Source organism: Stegodyphus dumicola, chromosome X2, assembly GCF_044657685.1.
Source record: "Stegodyphus dumicola isolate Sdum_Otavi_A_Nest chromosome X2, ASM4465768v1".
Classification (NCBI taxonomy): Eukaryota; Metazoa; Arthropoda; class Arachnida; order Araneae; family Eresidae; genus Stegodyphus; species Stegodyphus dumicola.
Genome location: NC_140781.1, coordinates 129,058,562 through 129,078,174, shown reverse-complemented (window position 1 = coordinate 129,078,174; position 19,613 = coordinate 129,058,562). Strand labels below are relative to the sequence as shown.

Genomic DNA, 19,613 nt, shown 5'->3' with positions numbered 1-19,613 from the left:
TTTTTTTAACACTTTGGAAATCGTTTCGTGATGAGAAAAGTTTGAGTAAATACTAGAGTAGAGGTTTTAGACCAATAGAATCAATCAGATCAGATTCTTATTTGCCAATTGCTTGGCAAATAGAGCCGCCTTCAAACATTGTCTTGAAATTTCCGTATACTAATGTTAAAGATTCTTTTTCTATTTAATTGCTTCCATCTTAGAACTTCTGACATACTGAACCTAGACACTGACACAGGTACTGTTCTTGAGATCCAACCGTAACCTGGACGAAAACTGTAATTACATTTTTAAATCTAGTTTTTAATTTAATAAATGTAAAGATAAAATTTTAATATAAAGCTAGCGAGTAGTACAAAATATGCGTAGTTTTTATATGTAAAACTCTTTTAGATGTCTTGGTAAAAATTCGCATTTTTCGAAAATTCTTAGACAGTGTAATAAAGAGCAATAACGTTTAACGTTTTAAGTATTGAAAATCGCTACTTAACGCTTTGTTTGACGAAGCTTCTTTACTCTAAAATCAGAGGGAAAAAATGAGAGGTTTGATTTAGAATTTCAGACCTTGGTCGTCCAAATAAGCAAGCCTTCTGCTGTCGCTCTTTTAGTATACACTAATAAGCCTCCCCCCCCAGTTCTCTAACAAATCGAATAAGCGAACGCGTGAAACTATACCAAGATGCTGATGGCATTATTGATGCTGGAAAAAAAAACTTTTTTGCCGGTAATGAGGCAGCCATCCATTGGTTTTATCCTATTTAGCGAAAATCTTCATTATCGGAAAAAAACTACGTTATAACCTTGCTATATTCGCCGGATCTGCTCTTGGGACGCAAACCGTCAATTAATTGGTCAGCCAATTAATAGTAAGAGGTAGTACGGAGGGAGGACATGCAATATTTCCAGACAACTCAGTACTGTGCAGTACATTATTTGCTTAGGTAGTTATACAAAGAAACTTAGGTAGTTAATACAATATACACAGATACATTACTACAAAGGTATTAAAACTGTTATAAAGACATAAATTGTATAAAAGTTACAAAGACATAAATTTCAACAGAATACGCAGTGATGAAATGTGAGCGTGATAATATTTACATAAGCATTTCAATATGAATATAGCTAAAAGCAAGGCATAGAATTGTCTGTAAATTATAATGTATTTATGTAACAGAACAATGTATTAGTACAACATAAATATAAGAAGTATATTTAGAAACTTAAATCATACAGAAAGGCTACACGTTATTGAGAAACTGCATAAATCTAAAGATTATGTACTATAAAGGAAATAATAACTAAAACGGTAACTGAAGTAGGCAACTTGTGCCTGAAATCTCAATCACCTCATAATATCTTAAAACTAACATCAAAACAGTTCGCCGAATGCAAATCCTAAATTAGATCATAATAATAAGGTTTATGACATCTTATTGATTGTATTATTAGAATATTAAAATTCACAATTTTAAATGTATAAAAATAATACCTTACCTGTTTTCCAAAGTGAAAGTCTTAAGACGTAGGATTCCGCCTTAAATTGCATTACAAATCGTTGCCATCCTCAGCTTGAAAGCAAAGAATAATTAATTTAAACACTTTGGTATTTTCCAGTGGTTTCAAATACTGCGTTATGTTTTCGTGTAAACAGTTTGTACAAATTTTGTGAATAAACATGCCAGAACAGCAAAATAACTAACCAAAGATTTGGAACCTTTTTTACAACTCCAAGCAGTAACAGTGTTTGCAAGTGAATATATCTGAAGCAGCTTCATCAATATTCATTCCAGATATAAGTAGTATAACGCATATAAAAAAATGTACGGCATCACTAAACTCCGTAAACATTGATCAGCTGAGTGCGTCCAGGCCACTTCTTTCATCCCTCCTTCGCCCTTTCTTAATATAAGATTCCTACTCCCCTTGTCCCAAAATATTTTCTTATCTTCTTTTTCGAAGTGATTGAGGATATAATGCTGGAAGCCAATCATATTCTTGAAATTTCCAATGTAAATCACATTCTGTTTATTATGCCGTTTGACACACCGAAAACATATTTCATGCTCGCAGTTTCATTACTTATTTGTTTCTGTTGCTTAATTGAGTAATATATAATTGCTTCGCCTTCGAGTAGAAATGTTTTCACTTTCCTTCCCCCCGACCATCGCTAGCTCTGTCTCTCACATTAGCAACTAGATTTTTCTGTCGAAAAATTGAAATACATGTGTTACACTAGATATTTTAGACTTTTCCAGCTGCTGCGAAATTTAAAGAATGCATCAAATATGCTCACAGTGAAACTGAACAATATCCAATTGACCGTTGAAACTAGTCTGTATTACATAAAATTGGTTGCAATATATTTTATGTGACCACTGAGAAAGAGATAGTCTTTGTGTGCTTCGTTCTGTTCCTAGTCATATGATGCGAGGGACAAATGACAACAAATAATCCGTATACTGATGATAATCCTTACTGATGCTTTATCGAATGCCCTTTCCGAATAAGAGAATTCCATCATGCAACTAGGTAATCGCATTAGGAGTGTAAGTGATATTATAGATAGACTGGAACTTCGACTGTACGGTTAATTGTAGTTTGTATTGTATTTATTTCAGCCTGGAACAGGAAAAAAAGAAACTTCATGTAAACGTTTGGAAATATCTTTTTCTTTCTTTCTTTTTTTTTTTTTTTTTTTCTTATCTAGTTTTTATTGTTCTCCTTAATATTTGATGCTCCGTTGAGAGAGTTCTTTAAGTGAAAATACTGCTATAGTTTACAATTTTTTTGATATATATATATAATAAAAAGACTTAACAACATTGATGGTGTAGAACGCAGAATGTGGAATCCGTAATGAACAGCAAGAATTTTGATTGCGTTGAATGTTGATCCATAATGTATATTAAAGTGATAACAAAGGCAGATTAAATCTTCTTTTTTATTTCAGTAAACATGTTGGCACACTATTTGTGCCTATTTAAAATAATAATTTTTTTGACGCTTTGCAGTAAGAAGAGAGTAGTAGGCAGCATTCCACTGAGGGCGAAGTGTAGAAAGCAAGTGCGTTGTGTTCAGGATGAAATCTTAATTCAGACTGACATGTTATTCTCTCCTTTGATACCGGTTTCCCGGAAACCCATATATTTTCTGAAAGCTTATATCACAAGTAGAAAAACTGTGAAATCTTAAGGGAAGGGACATGCGTTTAGGAGCTATAGGGCCCACAAAGTATCAGAAAAGAATTGGAAACATGACACCAAAAGTCGCTAAAATGCTCGTTTCACGTATTTATATGAACTAATAATATGGTAAGAAGGTGGGGATCTCAATATAAAGGAAGAAACAACTCGTTGAAAAGAAACATTTTACGTTGGGATGTTGGAAATGTGACTTGTTATTGACTTCAAACAAAATCTATTACAAGAGAGACAATCAATGTGCAATTCATCAGATAAACAGTGAGACAGGCAGAATGACAGTTCATAATGGGCGCATTTTACAAAAGCGATAGCCTCTCACTTTGCACTCTCATTATTTGTCACTGAATCGAAGCAATAATCCATTGGTGCTATCCACATTTCAGGTTCGTCGTCCAAGTATCTGCCCTTATAAAAAGCCTACTTAATCACGTTCTTAAAACGAGGATTGATATAGTGAAAAGGACTGCAGGGCCAGAAAACTATCGCGATGCCAAATGTGCTCTTGTGTCTCAATAATGATTGTGCCTGTTATGTAATGAACAAAAGATTTGTAGTATCTGAAAAAATGAATATCCAAAGGCTGGATCTTTCCTGTAAATTCTTCAGGTACCAATTCTTTTTGTAGGATATTACCATCAGGTACTTCGGAAGCAGACAATGCATGGTCATACAAGAAATAGAGACGCCATTTCGGAAATATGTCCATCCATACACACTTCAATGATACGTTTTGGGTTCTATAGCTCCTAAACGCTTGTCCCTCTGCCCCTAAGACTTCATATTTTTTTTACTTGTGATATAAGCTTTCAGAAAATATATTGGGTTTCCGGAAAACTGGTATCAAAGGAGAGAAGGTTTAGCTATGATTCTCAGTGCGTTATGATTGGAGAACTGATACTGCTGCAAAATTATTATTGACTGTTTTGAGTTTTAGTTCCATTTACATCATTCAGTGTTATATCAGAGTCATATGTCATGGATTGGTCTCTAAATGACGCAGTGCAGAAAGAGATTACTATTTTTAGAATAAACAGAGGAAATATGAAATTAAGCATTAAGGGGCTATTTATAATTTAAATTATAATTTATTTTTTATATTTTCCTTTATCTATATATCGCGTATATATAAAAATGAATATTTGATCTTACACGGCTGCCAAGTTTCTTCTTCAGTATGGGTCTACGTTCTAGGCTATCAAAATTACTACATCCTTTTTCATCACTCACATTAAGACTGTGACTGCGTCTTAATCTGAGAATCTGACTAAACACATTCTTCATATTATTGTTTTTTTAGTAAGTACTTTAACAGTTGCAATGAATTATTAGAAGTAAGTATTCGTGTATTCTCATCATGAAAGTATATGTATTATTAATACTTGAAGGGGAAAAGTGCTGTGTTTTGCTACGTTCGTTAAGCTATTCCCAGATGAAGATTTGCTTGTATATTTTCTTAGATACTCCTCAGAACTCTGAATTTTAAGTGTAAATCATCATAGAATTTTGATCCGTTTTAATTGTTGGCTTTAAAAATTGATGAAGTTGAATTTTGAAACTAACCTCGCCCAAATTCTGTATATATTTTATCCATAATTCTATCGTATAACATCCTACGCAAATGAATGCAAGCAGATGCTTTAAATAGTATTCACATGTTTTAAATCAATTTACTTAAGTACAATAATGTAATAAGCAGTCGGTTTAATGAAAGCCTTTATATGCGTAAAGAAATAAAAGACCTCCCACATTGTAATAGCCTTTTCGAGAAACCGATTGGCTGTATTTCAGTGATGGTCCGTTCTTTTCGTGGCATAAAATAATGCAATCATCGTTCTAATTCTGTGTAATTGCGATTCTGATAATTTATTGTCTGGACAATTGCCAGACAGTTGAGGCAGACGAAAGAGCTGGTGACTCGCAATATCTATAATCCATTGATTCATGACAACATTAGGAACACACAGTGCATGTTCTTTTGTCTACTCCTAAAAGGATAATATAATCGGAAATAGAGGAATATTATTTCTTATAACCCCTTCTGAATACATTTGATAACTTAGACTCTGGAAGGTTCTGGTGTTTAGAGATTGGAAGGAGAAAAGTTATTTCTTCTCAAGCACACTAATTTAACTTTACAACCGACTTCGTAAAGTTCAATAGCATGAGATTTGATAGTCAATAAATGGTGTTATGTTACGCGTTGATGCATGCTTATTTTTCGCGTATGTGCTTAGGTGCATGCTCACGACTTTGTCCTTTTTTTACATTTTCTAGTTTGTTCAAAGTGCGCGGTCTTACTTATAGTATAGCGCATGTTCTGCCGCGCTTTTCTTCTAGATGCTGTTGATTGTCAGTTTTGTTAACGCAGCACATTTCTGAGTAAGCTGCTCTTTGAAAAGCAGAGGGATGTAATTATTATCATAAAGTGCTTGTAGAAGGAGAAGCGCATATTGCTTTGAAAAAATATGCCCATTATTAATTCCTTTATTAAGCCACGGATGATTTTGTTGCCTAAAACTATCTATGTTGTACAGTTTCATCATTTTTCAAAGTGAGTTGCTAACCTTTAATAAAGACACAGTACAGTAAACCAGGGACAAGCAGTTGTTCCGCTAAGTGCTATTAGCTTTTATTACCTATCTATGGATAGATATCAAGTAGCTAAGTAGATTATGTACTGCAGCCAAATTATTTATAGTATGTCAAAACACAAAATTGCATTTTGTTTTTAAAGATATGAGGTGTTTGGTTTATTTGACATTTCTTGTTCAGGAAATGGTTTATATAAATGTAATTGCATGTGAAACAACAGTAACATTAATTATTGAAGGATGATTACAAGTTCAAAAAATATCAACTGTTGGCATCATCAATCGAGCCAAATCTTCCGAAACCAAAAATTTTAATTATTCTATTTAAGACATCTTCTTTGGCATTTTGTTAAATGTTTCATCCGAGTTAATTTGTTAACTGGTTATTCCTATTAAATTTACAGGTACCTGTTCCATTGGAAGTTATCTTTACGACTGCCAAGAAGTAATTCTTATCTCCCATACTGAAGGAAACACATTGGCTATGCTCAATGTTCCAGTACCTGAAATGTAAATAGGTATCGAGAAGGTAAAGAAGTTGATTAGCTGCCTGTAGAGCTGTTTGCTGAACACTGTGTAATGATAATTGGACGTATCCTACTTAAAAAAAAGCGACTCTTTGGAAAGCGAAGCAATTCTTTATTATCCAGGATGAATAGCTTTATTCTTTTATAGTAGCACTCACTGCCTTTGGCGATATCGCTCAGTACCTTATTTTTTAAAAAATTTGCTTATTTTTAAAATCTTTAGGATGCCCAGAGCGCATTGTCCCGCTGTGCTAAGCCGCCAATGGTATTTACATAATTATTCTGTTTCACTGTGCGATTACAGCTGAACTACTTATAACGAGGCATATTAAGGCTATTTGCATTTTTCTTAATAAAAGAGGTAAAAAAGGATTGATTTTTTTTAATTTAAGGAAAGCACGACGTTGCATCCAGCATCTTTTGCGAGAAATCTAGAGCAGCGAAATCTACCGCTGATTAATTATGATATATGGTCTAACGGGGAGTTCTGTTCGTTTTTAGAATAAAACAAAATACAAATTTTTCTTACCGTTAATAAACTTTATTAAAATAATATATTTGCGATTATTATTAATGATTTCTTGCCAGCATGAGCGCAATTAGTATGTCCCATTTTTGAAAAATGATGTAATTTTTGATGAGAAAAATTGAGCTGGTGCTTGTTTGATATCTAGTTCATTTTTGAATTTTTCCCCCTTCAAAAAAATTTTGTAAGGACAAAAACAAGTGATAGTCAGAGGGTGCTAAGTCAGGGGAATATGGTGTATGTGACAGAATTTCCCAGCCTAGTTCTGCAATTTTTTTATGAGTCCCCAAACCAACATGTGGTCTGTCATGATCATGATGCAGTACGATGTCCTTCCTGTTGAAAATCGCCGGCCTCTTTCCTTGGACTGTTGTCTTTAAATTGTCTAATTGCTCACAGTACTTCTCCGAATTGAGCTTTTTGTTCGGTTTTAAAAGCTCACAATTTTCTGGTCCTCGAATGCCCCACCATATGCACAACATTCTCCTTATTCAGGGTCAAATTTGGTTTAGAGGTGGGAGGGCTATGTTTTCGGGTTTCACAATATGTCCTTTCCCTTACGATGTTTCCTTGGGTGATCCACTTTTCTTTCACTCCCAGTTATCATACGGTTCAAGAAAGGTTTCATTTTGTTCGGAGCAAGTAGAGATGTGCATATGACGACTCGATTATCCAAATTCTTCTGGCTTAATTCATGTGGCACCCATCTTGAATATTTCCACACCAATCCTATCTTCCGAATATTGTTCGAAATGGTTTGCTGAGCTGAATTAAGCCTTTCTTCGATCTCCGATGTTGTCACTAAAGGATCTTGCTCCAGCATGTCGTAACAACACCGTCGCCAGAACGGCCAGAAGATGATCGCCCAGAACGTGGTTTATCAGAAAGTTTGAAATCACCTGTTTCAAATTTTTCAAACCATCTTCTGCATGCTCTATCAAAAACTGTACCTTCACCAAACACTTTCAATAAATTTCTACATGCTTCTGTAGCATTTCTTCCTTGTTGAAATTCGTATAAAATACAGTGGCGTAAATGAATTTTATCAGTGGCCATGGGTACACTGTCGCTTCATATTTAAGGCTAACGTGAATCAACTTCGTTTTAGTTAACTTGCTACTTCAGTATGTATACATTAAGCAATAAAAATAGAGAGCCGAACATACGGCAAATAAACATGTGCTTACGTGTCGAAAACTGTTGTCATAAAACGGGCATAACTTTCCTGTAGACCGAATACTTTTCCTGCTGGCGATTTATATTTGAATGAGAAGTACCAAAAATACAAATAGCCATTTGTTTAAACTTAGAAGTGTAATTAAACTTAGAAGATAATATAATCAATTAATCAATATTATTTAGTAAATAAATTATTATTAACTTACTTTGCAGCAATTGCGCAAGTAGTAGTAACTTGTTTTTGCACTAAATTAATTTAAAATCATGCAACATTATATATATATATATATATATATAATATTGCTATTAACATGTAAGCTGTAAATTGAAATGCAAAGTATTTTATGCAGAATTAATCTGCTGTTATTATTCATTGAAATAACACGTTTATTATTCACTGAAATAACACGTTAGCGAAATTATACACAAAAGTTTATCAGGTTCGATGTTCCGTCTTACCTTCTTCGGGAACATGCAAGGACCTGACTCGGAACAGAGAGCTTACTAAAGCTATGTTCAAAACTGTGGGAAGTAGACAGGATACACAAGAAGGGTATACAAAACCCTTTATTTTTCTCTATTTACAAAAACTTCCGTACTTCGGAATACACCGCTACTTGGAATACTACAGACCCGCTACTTGGGGTCTAACGTAAAAATATAAAAATAAAACTAAACTCTAATTTAACTTTAAAATAATAAACGTGGAAGATTGGCCTTATATTAACAGGAAGCCGTATGTAGTACAGAGAACTGTGAACACTACAATACGTTTAAAAATTATCAAGAGGATTAAAACCTCTAGCCTGGAAGGCAACCAGCAACTGAGTAAACTTCTAAGGTAAGCGGCCTGCTTCGACTAACTGCTTCCTCTCTCACGCTTGGCAAAAAGCCACAACTTAAGTACTTGGCGTTCGCCAGACAAACTTTGCATAAATACTTTAATGCTTATAATTCTGGCCGGAAGTAGAAAATAAGAAGTGATAGTAAAGATTTAAAATAAAATAAACATTAGTAAAACTTAAGATCCTTACAAGTTAAAGGAATAAACTAAAAAGTTGTCATTAAAAAGTAAGAAAAATATGGGAATAAAAACTGTATATTAGTTCAAGCAATGTAAACTTGAAATTCTTTTGTGTATTAGTACATAAAGCAATGAAGTAACTATCAATATTAAAGAAGAAAATATAGTATTGAAATTGTTTATAACAGTTTATATTTTTATTAATTATTATTGAGAATATGTCTGGCAATGTATGCTGCTGTTTTTTTCTGCAATAATATGTCTGTAGAAACCAAGGAAAACATGAAAATTTGGATATAGGTCTGATAAATACTCTAATTTGACTGAATGTTGTCAGGAAACAAGCTTTTCCAAATATGAAAACTCCAAGTTGTTTTATTTTGCATTCTTTTTCAGAGTTATTATGACTTTTATTCTTAAATTAGCAAACTGTTTGCGGTTTGTGAGATTTTTTAAAAATTTATATAATGTACAGATTTATGAAAGTCATTCCATTCAAAATAATGAATAATTTTCAGTTTATTCAGTAAAAAGATCGCAATCACGCCCCCATAGCCTTCTGCTTCAATAAATCAATACTTACACATTAAATGCCTCATCTAAAAGCGGTGAAAAGTTATAAAAACTGACTATATGACAAAAGCCTATTTTCGGTCACTGTCTTCGAGAAGTGTAATCCAAAAATGTCTCTGAGTTCGATTATTCTCTCCACCACACCACAGAGGCAGTTTCCAAAGTCAAGCATTTCAAGAAAGACAGTAAGCATTGTTGTTCAGCGCCTTTACAAAAAGTTTGATGACGTTATTACGTACTTTCATCTTATTGTATCCTCTTCTCTTTTGTTGCAACCCGAAATCTCTGTCAATTCTAGATGACTTCTATTGTAGATGATGATTTCTTCTGGGTTTTCTGTTCTCCATTGCTGTCTAACGTTTCCATCTTAAATATGAGCCTTATCGATCGATACAATTGTTCTGTTGATTGCGATGCAATCACGATTCAAGGACATGTAGTCCTTTTAGCATCTTTATTTAAAATCTTCGCCGCTTATCTAAGAACATAAATTGCTTATTAATTTTTATCAAGAAGAAAATTTCCGTCGTTCATATTATTTTTTCACTATATTTAATGTACCATACTTTAACGATTTAGCGTAACGTTCTTATTTCATAAAGATTTTATTTCGTAAGGCCAGAATTTCACTTTTTACGGTTTCAACGTATTATTCCTTATGCATCTGTTCGCATTTTTTACGAATTAAAGACTTTTAAATATAAATTACTCAGAAAGATTACGCAAAAATATATTTTAACTATATAAGAATTTCATTGATTGAGAGATGAAACTGTAAGACCTGGCTTAGACTGGCTATTGACTATCACTAATTTAGCAAGTCACAAGCTGCGTCAGTGAGTAATTTGGCATTGCAATCATTGAGCTAAATTTAACAGTGACACAAAACATAGCATAAAACACAGAAATATCTTGTTCGATTTAAAATGAAATGATTTAAGGTAAATTATCGCTTTACGACATTATAGCTGGTATGCTAAATTTAACGCAAGATACAGGTGTACAACACGCAAAGTCTGTTGGTGTTCACCCAAATGAAAAATAATTAAAATTACAAATTCAGGTTTCAAGCTTTGCCACGCCTACCAGTGTTAACTATGTAGAAACGCAGATCTAATGCTTCATGCTCTGGAGAAAATTCATGTCTTAATAAGCTCCCACGGAAAAACACCGCCAAAATTAAAGTGTAAACTTTTCTTTCATTTTTCAAAGTTTTGCTAGTAGAATCAACTATTTCCAAATTCAAATCCTAATGCGGTCCGTAACTCGAAGATTCCAAATTAAATTATTACAGAAAAGGCAGTAACTAAAACTAAAAATAGCAAAGAATCTTAGATGTTTTTTAAATCGTAACGTCTTACTTTTTGTTAGGCTTTAATTTGTATTCTAGTCTAGAGCGTAAGTATCTGAAAAATCAACGGAGAAGAGGATAACTAAGTGTGTTCATTAGAAGAGAGAATAAAATCTTGAATATGACTTTAGTAATAGATCCTTGGCAAATTATATTTCAATAAAAGTTGTTTCTGAGTAATACATTTCGTTTAAGTACACATCAAGTGCGTTAAGTATGAAATTTGTGTATTGCAATTCATTTACTCTAAACTATATTTTGTACTCAGTTTTTTGACCCATTCTCATAATAAAAATAAGTAAATGAAAATCTTTACATTTTATTCATAAATAATTTGTTCAAACTTATATTCCGCTAAAATATAAAACGAAATTCTTACTGTTTAGTAGTTAAGTTTAAACTGTGCCCGTTAGTATTTTTATTCGTTGGGAAGTTTGTTCATGTATCGAAGTTAGCAGCCATATGATTTAACATTATATTGTAATATTGTTATCTCAGTTGCACGCAAAAATGTGAAGTGTGCATTTATAAGACTTAAATAAGAAACATAGTCTTTTGTGCTGGAAAACATAGCATGTATCGTAAATTTCCCGAGTAAATGGATAATATTGTTTGAACGATGCACACTGGTAAATAATAACAAAATATTACATTTTTTATAATGCTGCACCAAAACATTTGTAGAAATCAGCATTCTTTTTATGAAAGTAATCAATGTGAAGACATTAATTACAGACCTCACATTTCAGACGTGCAGTGTCAAAACTAATTGAGGAAAGCAGTTTTTCTTTATTTGCTATCCTTTATTTATGGTAAATGGAGCGCGAAATTTCATTTCGTAGCTCTTAAATACAACGCATTTTTTTTTAACTGCTAAACTGTATGCAATATTTTTGATTACCTTCACGTTTAAGTGTATTTTTCTTTCGTTCTTAAATGATTCATAAAGCACAAAATTTTTATTCCTTTATTATTATTTCGAAGGGATTTTAGATATGAATTACTGTTATTTAATCATTTTTATTGAAGTTTTTACTCGAACACATAAATATAGTTTTCAAGTCGCATAGTGACCTATTTTATATTTTCATTAACTAGTGTTTTTCTCCTCTATTTATTACAGCGTTGCGTCCAAATTGATGACAAATATTTAAGAGTAGTAAATAAAGTTAATGAAAAGAACTCTTTGCTAACAATTGTGCTGGTACTTTTTTTGTCTGTTATTTGAATGCGTGTAATTCTTTTTTCTTCCCATCATTTGACTGCGAATGCTGAGTTTATAATAAATGGTAGCGTGCAGATTACTTCTGTTTTCCTCCTGTTCCTCAGTATCGTGTTTGCCTTTCATTTTTGCATAACTATGTTCAGTTTTCTTGGGTATACAGCTGTTTGTGGATTGTTTGCATACAGGATTTACTCATGTAGTCGCGGAAAAGACTTTCACATTCGCTGTTTCATATAAAGTTCAACATTTATAAGAAATCATTCTCAGAAATGTTTAAATAGGATAAAGGTGGTATCAGATTTACAGAAAGCTTCACAAAATTTCTGGAAATCTTCTGTTTTAAGATTGTTGAATTTGATAAAGATTTTTATGTACGAGTATTTCATATAGTGGATGCTTATGAAATACTCGTACATAGAAATTACCTTTCTTCCAAACTTCCTAGTGGATTACCTTTCTTCCCAATATATATCTGTTTAATTTGCGTAGTCAAAATTTTTCTTTTCGCTCTAATTTGCTATCACTTCAGGTTAGACGCATCTAATTTTTCTACCAAAACTAAAAATAAGAAAATTGTTCCCAAGAGGAACAACACAGGAGTGAAGTAAAAGCAACAGCGAAACTATAATCAACACTCTCATTATCTATATATCTGCTGTTGAGAAGGTGTGTCATTTAGGTAAAATTAAATTTGGTATGCTTAAGATCTTAAAAAAAAACTTGATTTCTGAAACATTGCAGTTTTATGAAACCTATGCACAGAAGAAACTTATCAATTTCATCACTGAGTAGTTAAGAGTCTGAATGCTGGTAGTTTTACCTAGGTTCGATTCCTACGGAAGAGACAAATGTTACGGGAATCTCCGGAAATTTTCTGGATGTGTTACAATGCGAGTCAGCTCTATCCTCAGCTTAAGCCTGAGTTGCACGATTGTGTTTTCCCCTGCGCAGCTAATTTCTTGAGTTTTCTTCTTTCTTTTTTTCTCTTTTTTTTTTTTTTTTTTTTTTTTTTGAGGGGGTCATAATCAGTTTTGTACTTTCTTTAAATCAAACTTCAGCTAATGTGCGGTATTTGCCTTTTTGTTAACTGTTAACAAAAAGATATGAAATTCCAATTAGCTAACTCATTTTCTTTCTTCATTTTTAAATCTCATGCCTTAATCAGACCCGCAGTGTTCTTCAATGAACGGAGTGCTTTCAGAAATATAGGTAAATAGATGCCTTAACTCTGAGAGAGAGATTAAAAAAAAATATCGTTGCGAGATTATTTTACGTTTTATGCAAAAAGCAATGCAAATAACGTCTGTTTATACCATTCGTCGATCATCACAGGCTTATATTTCTCACTATTTGAAGAGAAAACCGAGAAGATCTCCGAGTTTTTTTTTTTTTTTTTAAATAAGGTTTTAAATTCTGGTTAAGCATTTTAAGGAATTGAGATAATACATACTTAGCAGTCATGCCATTAGATACTTTCAGTTTCCATGTATTTCTGTATTAGTAGAATACCTTTGGCATTACGATTTACGAATGCTGCATGGGGTATATATTATCTTGTTATATTGGTAGTTTTTACAAACTTCCTCTCAAATGCACAGAAAAGATTTTATCGTTGATGTTAGGGTTTTTGTGAGTATGTTTTAAGTTTCGCACATGCTTCACTAATTTTGGAAGGACGGAATCGAATCGTAAAATGTTTTATGATGTTTTCAGAAATTGGGTCGGAAAGGAAATTAAAGCTGTCACGATTTCTGTTATGTTGTGACTATCCTGAATATTGCTGTAATCTTGTGTATCACGAATGCGTATATAAGGATAATTCTGCCGTTCAGAAAGCGCTATTAAGAATAAAGATAGCTTCTGTTAAGTCATTAATCAGTGCTCGCACTTTTCTGTAATTTAATTATCGCAAGTAAAATTATCTGTAAGAACAGAGTCATATATAGCTTTTACATCTGACTCATAATATTAACTGAATCTGAAATACTGAGAAGACGCCATTTAACTGAACTTTGTATAGTTATAATCACTTTGCCTAGCTTTGTTCTGTACTTTAAAACTGATTTAAGAAATTTCATTTTGAAGCACACAGGTTTCCATTTTACTGCTTTTCCTTTAATGGATCTACCTATATGTGTATGAATTATCTACAACTGTCATGACACACAAAGCCTTTTTTATGATTCTTTATCTAGACAAAGCAATTTGTAGATTTTTTATTTATAAAATTCAAATAAACGCGCTTGTAAATGAATATATATCAAATATGTTAAAAGATGAAACCATTTTCCGATTTTAACGTAAATTCATCTGTTATCATGTTTAAATTAAAATTGTCCTTGTTATTTTTATAAAACTTGTATAATTGGATTGTAGTAAATAGAACTCTTCAGTGCATGGAATTTAAAAGAAATTTTTCTTCGTTACACATTCAGAACATTCCGTTTAGTTTAGTTTTGAAAATTCACTTTCCTCGCCTATAATGTATTCATTGCTAAATGTTGTCCTTTCCTTTTCAGAATGTCTCGTCGCAGGGAAGGGGAGCTGAAAGGCAGAAAGCGCTGACTTCTATACGCAGCCAGTATCCACGTGAAAGAAACAGCAGCTGAACCATGACGCAAAGTCTTCTGCACGGCAAGAGATTTTTTTGTAGAGAATGGGCTTTCGCCAAAATAAGTCATTGCTTAGAGAGTCGCTCCTCTTCGAAAACGTGTGGTACACTTGTAACTGGAGGGCCAGGTTCTGGCAAAACTGCCTTGTGCTGTGAATTGGTTTGGCCCACCAATATTCATAGCAAACAAAGTACCTTAAGCAAGAGGTTATTGGCTTATCACTTTTGCCAAGCACATGATATTAATAGTCTCTCACTTGCTTCCTTCATCAACAATTTAATCAGCCAGCTAACTGCATCCCCTCTTCTCAGTGGTTATAGTGATAGAATTAAAAGTCCTGAAGTTGAAGCTGCTCTCCAGCTAGCCGAATGTGAACGCAACCCCGATGAAGCTTTCAAGAAAGGAGTTCTGTTTCCTCTTCTTGAGATAGATCCGCCGAGTCAGCCTTGCTTTATTCTTGTAGATTCTGTAGACCAGTCGATACTGGGCGCTGTTGGAGACAAGAATGGAGGCATTAGCAGAAGTATTGCTGAATTACTGTCCAACTATCATCATTTATTTCCTCGCTGGCTACTTCTCATATGTTCCTCAAGAAAACAAAGCAAAACTGTTACTCGCATGTTTACAGGGTTTCGAAAAATTAGCTTAGATGATCTGAGAAAGTCACATGTTGTTCGGGATGTTCAACAATACATTCTTTGTAGGTTGGATCAAGAGGAAGCTTTGAGACAACACTTGAGTCGTGAAACTGCGGAGATGTTGAATCAACTACATATTAAAAGCAACGGGTGTTTTATGTACCTTGAAAAAGTATTAGATGGCGTAGGTGAAAATTTTATAATGCTCAGAGAAATTCGAGAAATACCAGGCACTCTTAATGGTCTTTATCTTTGGCTTTGCCAGAGGTTATTTGTCAGAAAACAGTTCAATAAAGTGTTATCTATTCTTAATGTCATTCTTGCATCAAGAAAACCTCTGACAGAAGAAGTTTTGTATCAATGCGTCTGGACGCGAAACACAAATTTAACTTGGGAAGACTATCAAAAGCGTTTGCGGCTATTATCGAAAGTTTTAATCGAAGGAAAGGGAGGAACAAAGATATTATTTCATCATAGTTTCGCCGAATGGTTGCTTGATGTCAAACACTGCACGCAGAAATACCTTTGTAATGCCAAGGAAGGCCACGGAATGATAGCAATGCGATATACAGTCGCTTCTCCTCATTTATCATCTGAAGAAATTATAGATTTTGCTTTGCATTTAAGTAAAATTCCTCTCACATCATCACTGCAATCTCATCATATAACACTGTGGCTTATTCATTGCAACTTGCCTCTTGCTGATTGCCTGATGAAAACATCAATGCCCAAAGATCCCCAAACTGTTAAACTTCTAGTCAGTGCTGGTGCCAAGTTGCCTACAGGGGATACTGTCAAAGATAGCAGTCCTAAGGTGCCTGATGATCCCCTAGAGGCCTTGCTGTCAGTTGGTAGTGACATTAATCAGGTGGACAGTAACCAAAGAACATTACTTCACCGTGCGTCCCATGAAGGAATCGACAATCTAGTCTTGAGGCTCATTGAAAAAGGAGCCAATTTGGAAGCTATCGATAAAAATGGCCAGTCGCCTATCAACCTTGGTAAGTACATCTTAACAATAATCATGTGTATTTTTATCGTATCGTTTAGTATTTGTATATCCTTATGTAAATATTAAGCCATAAGTATTATTGTCTTGTCATTGCTCCTCCTTTCTTAGCACGAATCGTCCAAGCTTGAATCTTCATATAGATAGCTAGATAAAATAGAAGTATGGAGGACACCTAATATGCACAAGTAGTATTGATATAGTATTTGCTTCGTTAATTCACTGTTGTGTCACTGGAACAGAAATCCCGTGAAGCAGGAATAACAAATCAGTCGCATCGGAACACATCCATAGTTTATGTCTATGCAGTTAACCCGACCGATAACAGTGTTGATAAAATTTTAAGGCATTTTCCGCTTCCTTTATTTTATCGGAGCGGATTTTTTTAAATGTTGAACTTCAATAAAAATTCGAGCATATTTTCACTAATCAGTTCCTAGGTAAAAATTTTAGAAAGGAAATATGCATGCAGGAACATTTTAGATAAATTGATTCTAATTCAAATTCATAATAGAAATAACGCCGGTTTTGTACAGGCGTTGAATGTTTTATGTTCTGGTATATCTACTTCTGAGAAATACATTCGCTTAAGTATCTGTAATTGAGAGAAACTGCTTGAACTTAACGCATATTACGGGTTTATATTATTTTTAATGAATAGTTATTTTAATTTGTTAGCTTTTTCTATAACTCCTTGTCTCCTTTGTTAGGATGTAAATGACTTAAAGGTGAACGAGAGTATTTAAACCGAAGTAGCGAAAAGGTTAGTCAGAGTGTGTTTTCGCTATTGAATGCGCACGTTATAATCTCAGCTAGCTGTTTGAATTTTGAATCTCGGCTTCTCATTTTTGCCGCCGAAGTCAGTATCACGCTGGTGTAGGTTTGTGAGTCAAACTGCTAGGTTAAGTAAATCTGTGTAGCTTACCTTTAAATTTAGTTTAGTTTACCATGATCTTTAGTTTTATCGCAATTAGTGGATGGTGGATTTTGTAAGTACGGAAAACTGTGCCGTCTGTAAATAACTGAGTTCAACAAAAGGGTCTTTTACACCTATTCTCTGTTGCACTTATCTTCTAGGCTTAGCGATAAGTTCGTTACACATATTTTCATGTTGGTCTAGTAGCAGTTTACGTTAGAAAAGAAGACTAGATCTTACATATATGCAGTGTTATAAAAGCGCTAAAATATATTGTAAATTTTTTAAACTTCGTTACGAATTTGCAGCAAAATTGTCTATATGATACCAATGGCTTTCTTTAGTCTCTAAATCTCTAAATAAGTGAGGAATAAAATCTATTGTAAGATCAAGAACAGAGTGTCGTCTTTTTTTTTTTTTTTTTTTTTTTAAATCCTGTCTTACTGAGATAAAACTGTCGCATTTTTAAATGGATGTCGATTTTCATCAATATTTTTCATAGTGGTGTAGATTATTTTACGAAGGTAAATTAGTTATTTATTGTAGCACAATTTTGTAAAAATTATTACTCTATTTTAATAAGTTAAAAAATAAACTTATTGAACCATCGTTAAAAATGTTCGTTTCATAGCAAATCATGAAATTTCATATTGTTGGGTATTGTAAGTGGTCTGTCTCGCGCTTTAAGTATGTGATCAAAATATATCATTCCATACTTAACTTGCACCCCAGCAGCGGCCGAGTAGTTAAGACCATTGAATATCAGTAGTTCGAACCCAAACGAACGCGTTAGCTACATGGTTGTTTTCCCCATGTGGGACATGAATACGAGCCAGTTTTCCATAGAAGTTCCTCCCCGAAGGAGTAGACCGTTGTGTGCTCTAACCATATCTAACTTGCAAAATGTTTAATTAAAAAGTGTCTAAAAATGGTGAATCATATAAAATGATCACATTTGAAATTTAATATCAGTGGGAATTTTTTTATCGCTTATCTGTTTATTTTCAAAATTTTCTACAAATCTTGCATCTGAAAGGCAAAGTTTTATAAGAAGAGAACGTAGGAAACTATTTCTTCATATATCTGCCTGTTTTCTAACTTTCAACAGTTTTATTTGCTCAGGTTTTTATGAACAGAAGTTACAAAATGATTTACTTCTTAGCGACGCTTGAGATGGAAAAAGCAAAAACCACATCTTTTATGATTTTTCAATCAATCAATACCGGAACTTGTCTGAGAGACTTCCTTGTTAAATGAAAGATAAAATATATCAGTCTAGAAACTTATTGTGAACTCTCTGCAGAGTATTCTTGCCTAACTGTAACCGATGGACTTCCACAGTTGAAAGAACTTGTAAATGATTTATATCACACGACGTTTGTAGTTTCTTTGTGAAAGTTACATCAAAAAGTGTCATTTTGGCTATTTCCGCTCTTGTTTTCTTTTATCTCCCGAAAATGTCAGACAGTGATAGATGAAGTCAAACAACTGAAAGAAATAGAAAGAAATATGGTGAGAAACCATCAGTAGTTTGATTCTCCGGCAGACACTCAGAGTATTCTTTGATTATTTTATGGGAATCGCACTGCTGTTTCATCCATGGTCCGACTATATTCAATAAAAGAAGAGAGTAGTATTATTTCTTTTATTCGCAGAACCTTGGGACTAAATATAACGTCTCTATCCACATCTAAGTATTATGTACAGCTACCCGACTTGCCTGCTGTCAAAGAAGGAATATTGTTTTTCGCGGTTGAATTAAACTAATTATCTAATGTAGATAATGAGGTATTTATCTAGTTTATCTTCTGTCCTCTTTTTTATAGAACTTGCCAAACATCTCTTTTTTTTGGGGGGGGGGAGGTGAACTCTTACTGCTGTCTACTTCTGTTCGGTAAAAATTGTAAAGAAAAGCCGTAATTTTATTTAAAGTAATTTTTTTCCCCTTGTTAGGCAACCAGCGGCCGAGCGGTAAAGTCGCTGAACGCTGGTAGTTCGGTCCGAGGTTCGAATCCCGCGAACGGGCTGGCTGCATGGGCGTTTTCGTGGTTTTCCCCATGTGTAACGTGTATACGAGCCAGTTTTCCTTAGAAAGACCTCCACGAAAGGCATCCCTCCCTTTAGGCAGATAGCCCTCGTGTGCTTTGCTATAACTGAATAATCCAATCCAATCCAATCCCTTTAGACAGATAGCCCTCGAGGCTTTGTTTAATAATCACACACCCCACACCCACTT

General features: G+C 33.7%; 1 protein-coding gene across 6 annotated transcripts in view; it reads left to right on the top strand.

Annotated features, from left to right (window-relative positions):
* Positions 1 to 19,613, top strand: part of LOC118188183 (uncharacterized) — a 441,836-nt gene that overhangs the window by 286,176 nt on the left and 136,047 nt on the right. For all 6 annotated transcript variants that reach the window (XM_085809431.1, XM_085809430.1, XM_085809429.1 and 3 more), the window contains one exon: positions 14,722 to 16,453. In XM_085809431.1, the coding sequence (XP_085665557.1) occupies positions 14,815 to 16,453 (1,639 nt within the window). In that variant the 5' untranslated portion in view covers positions 14,722 to 14,814. The remainder of the gene's footprint in view (positions 1 to 14,721; positions 16,454 to 19,613) is intronic.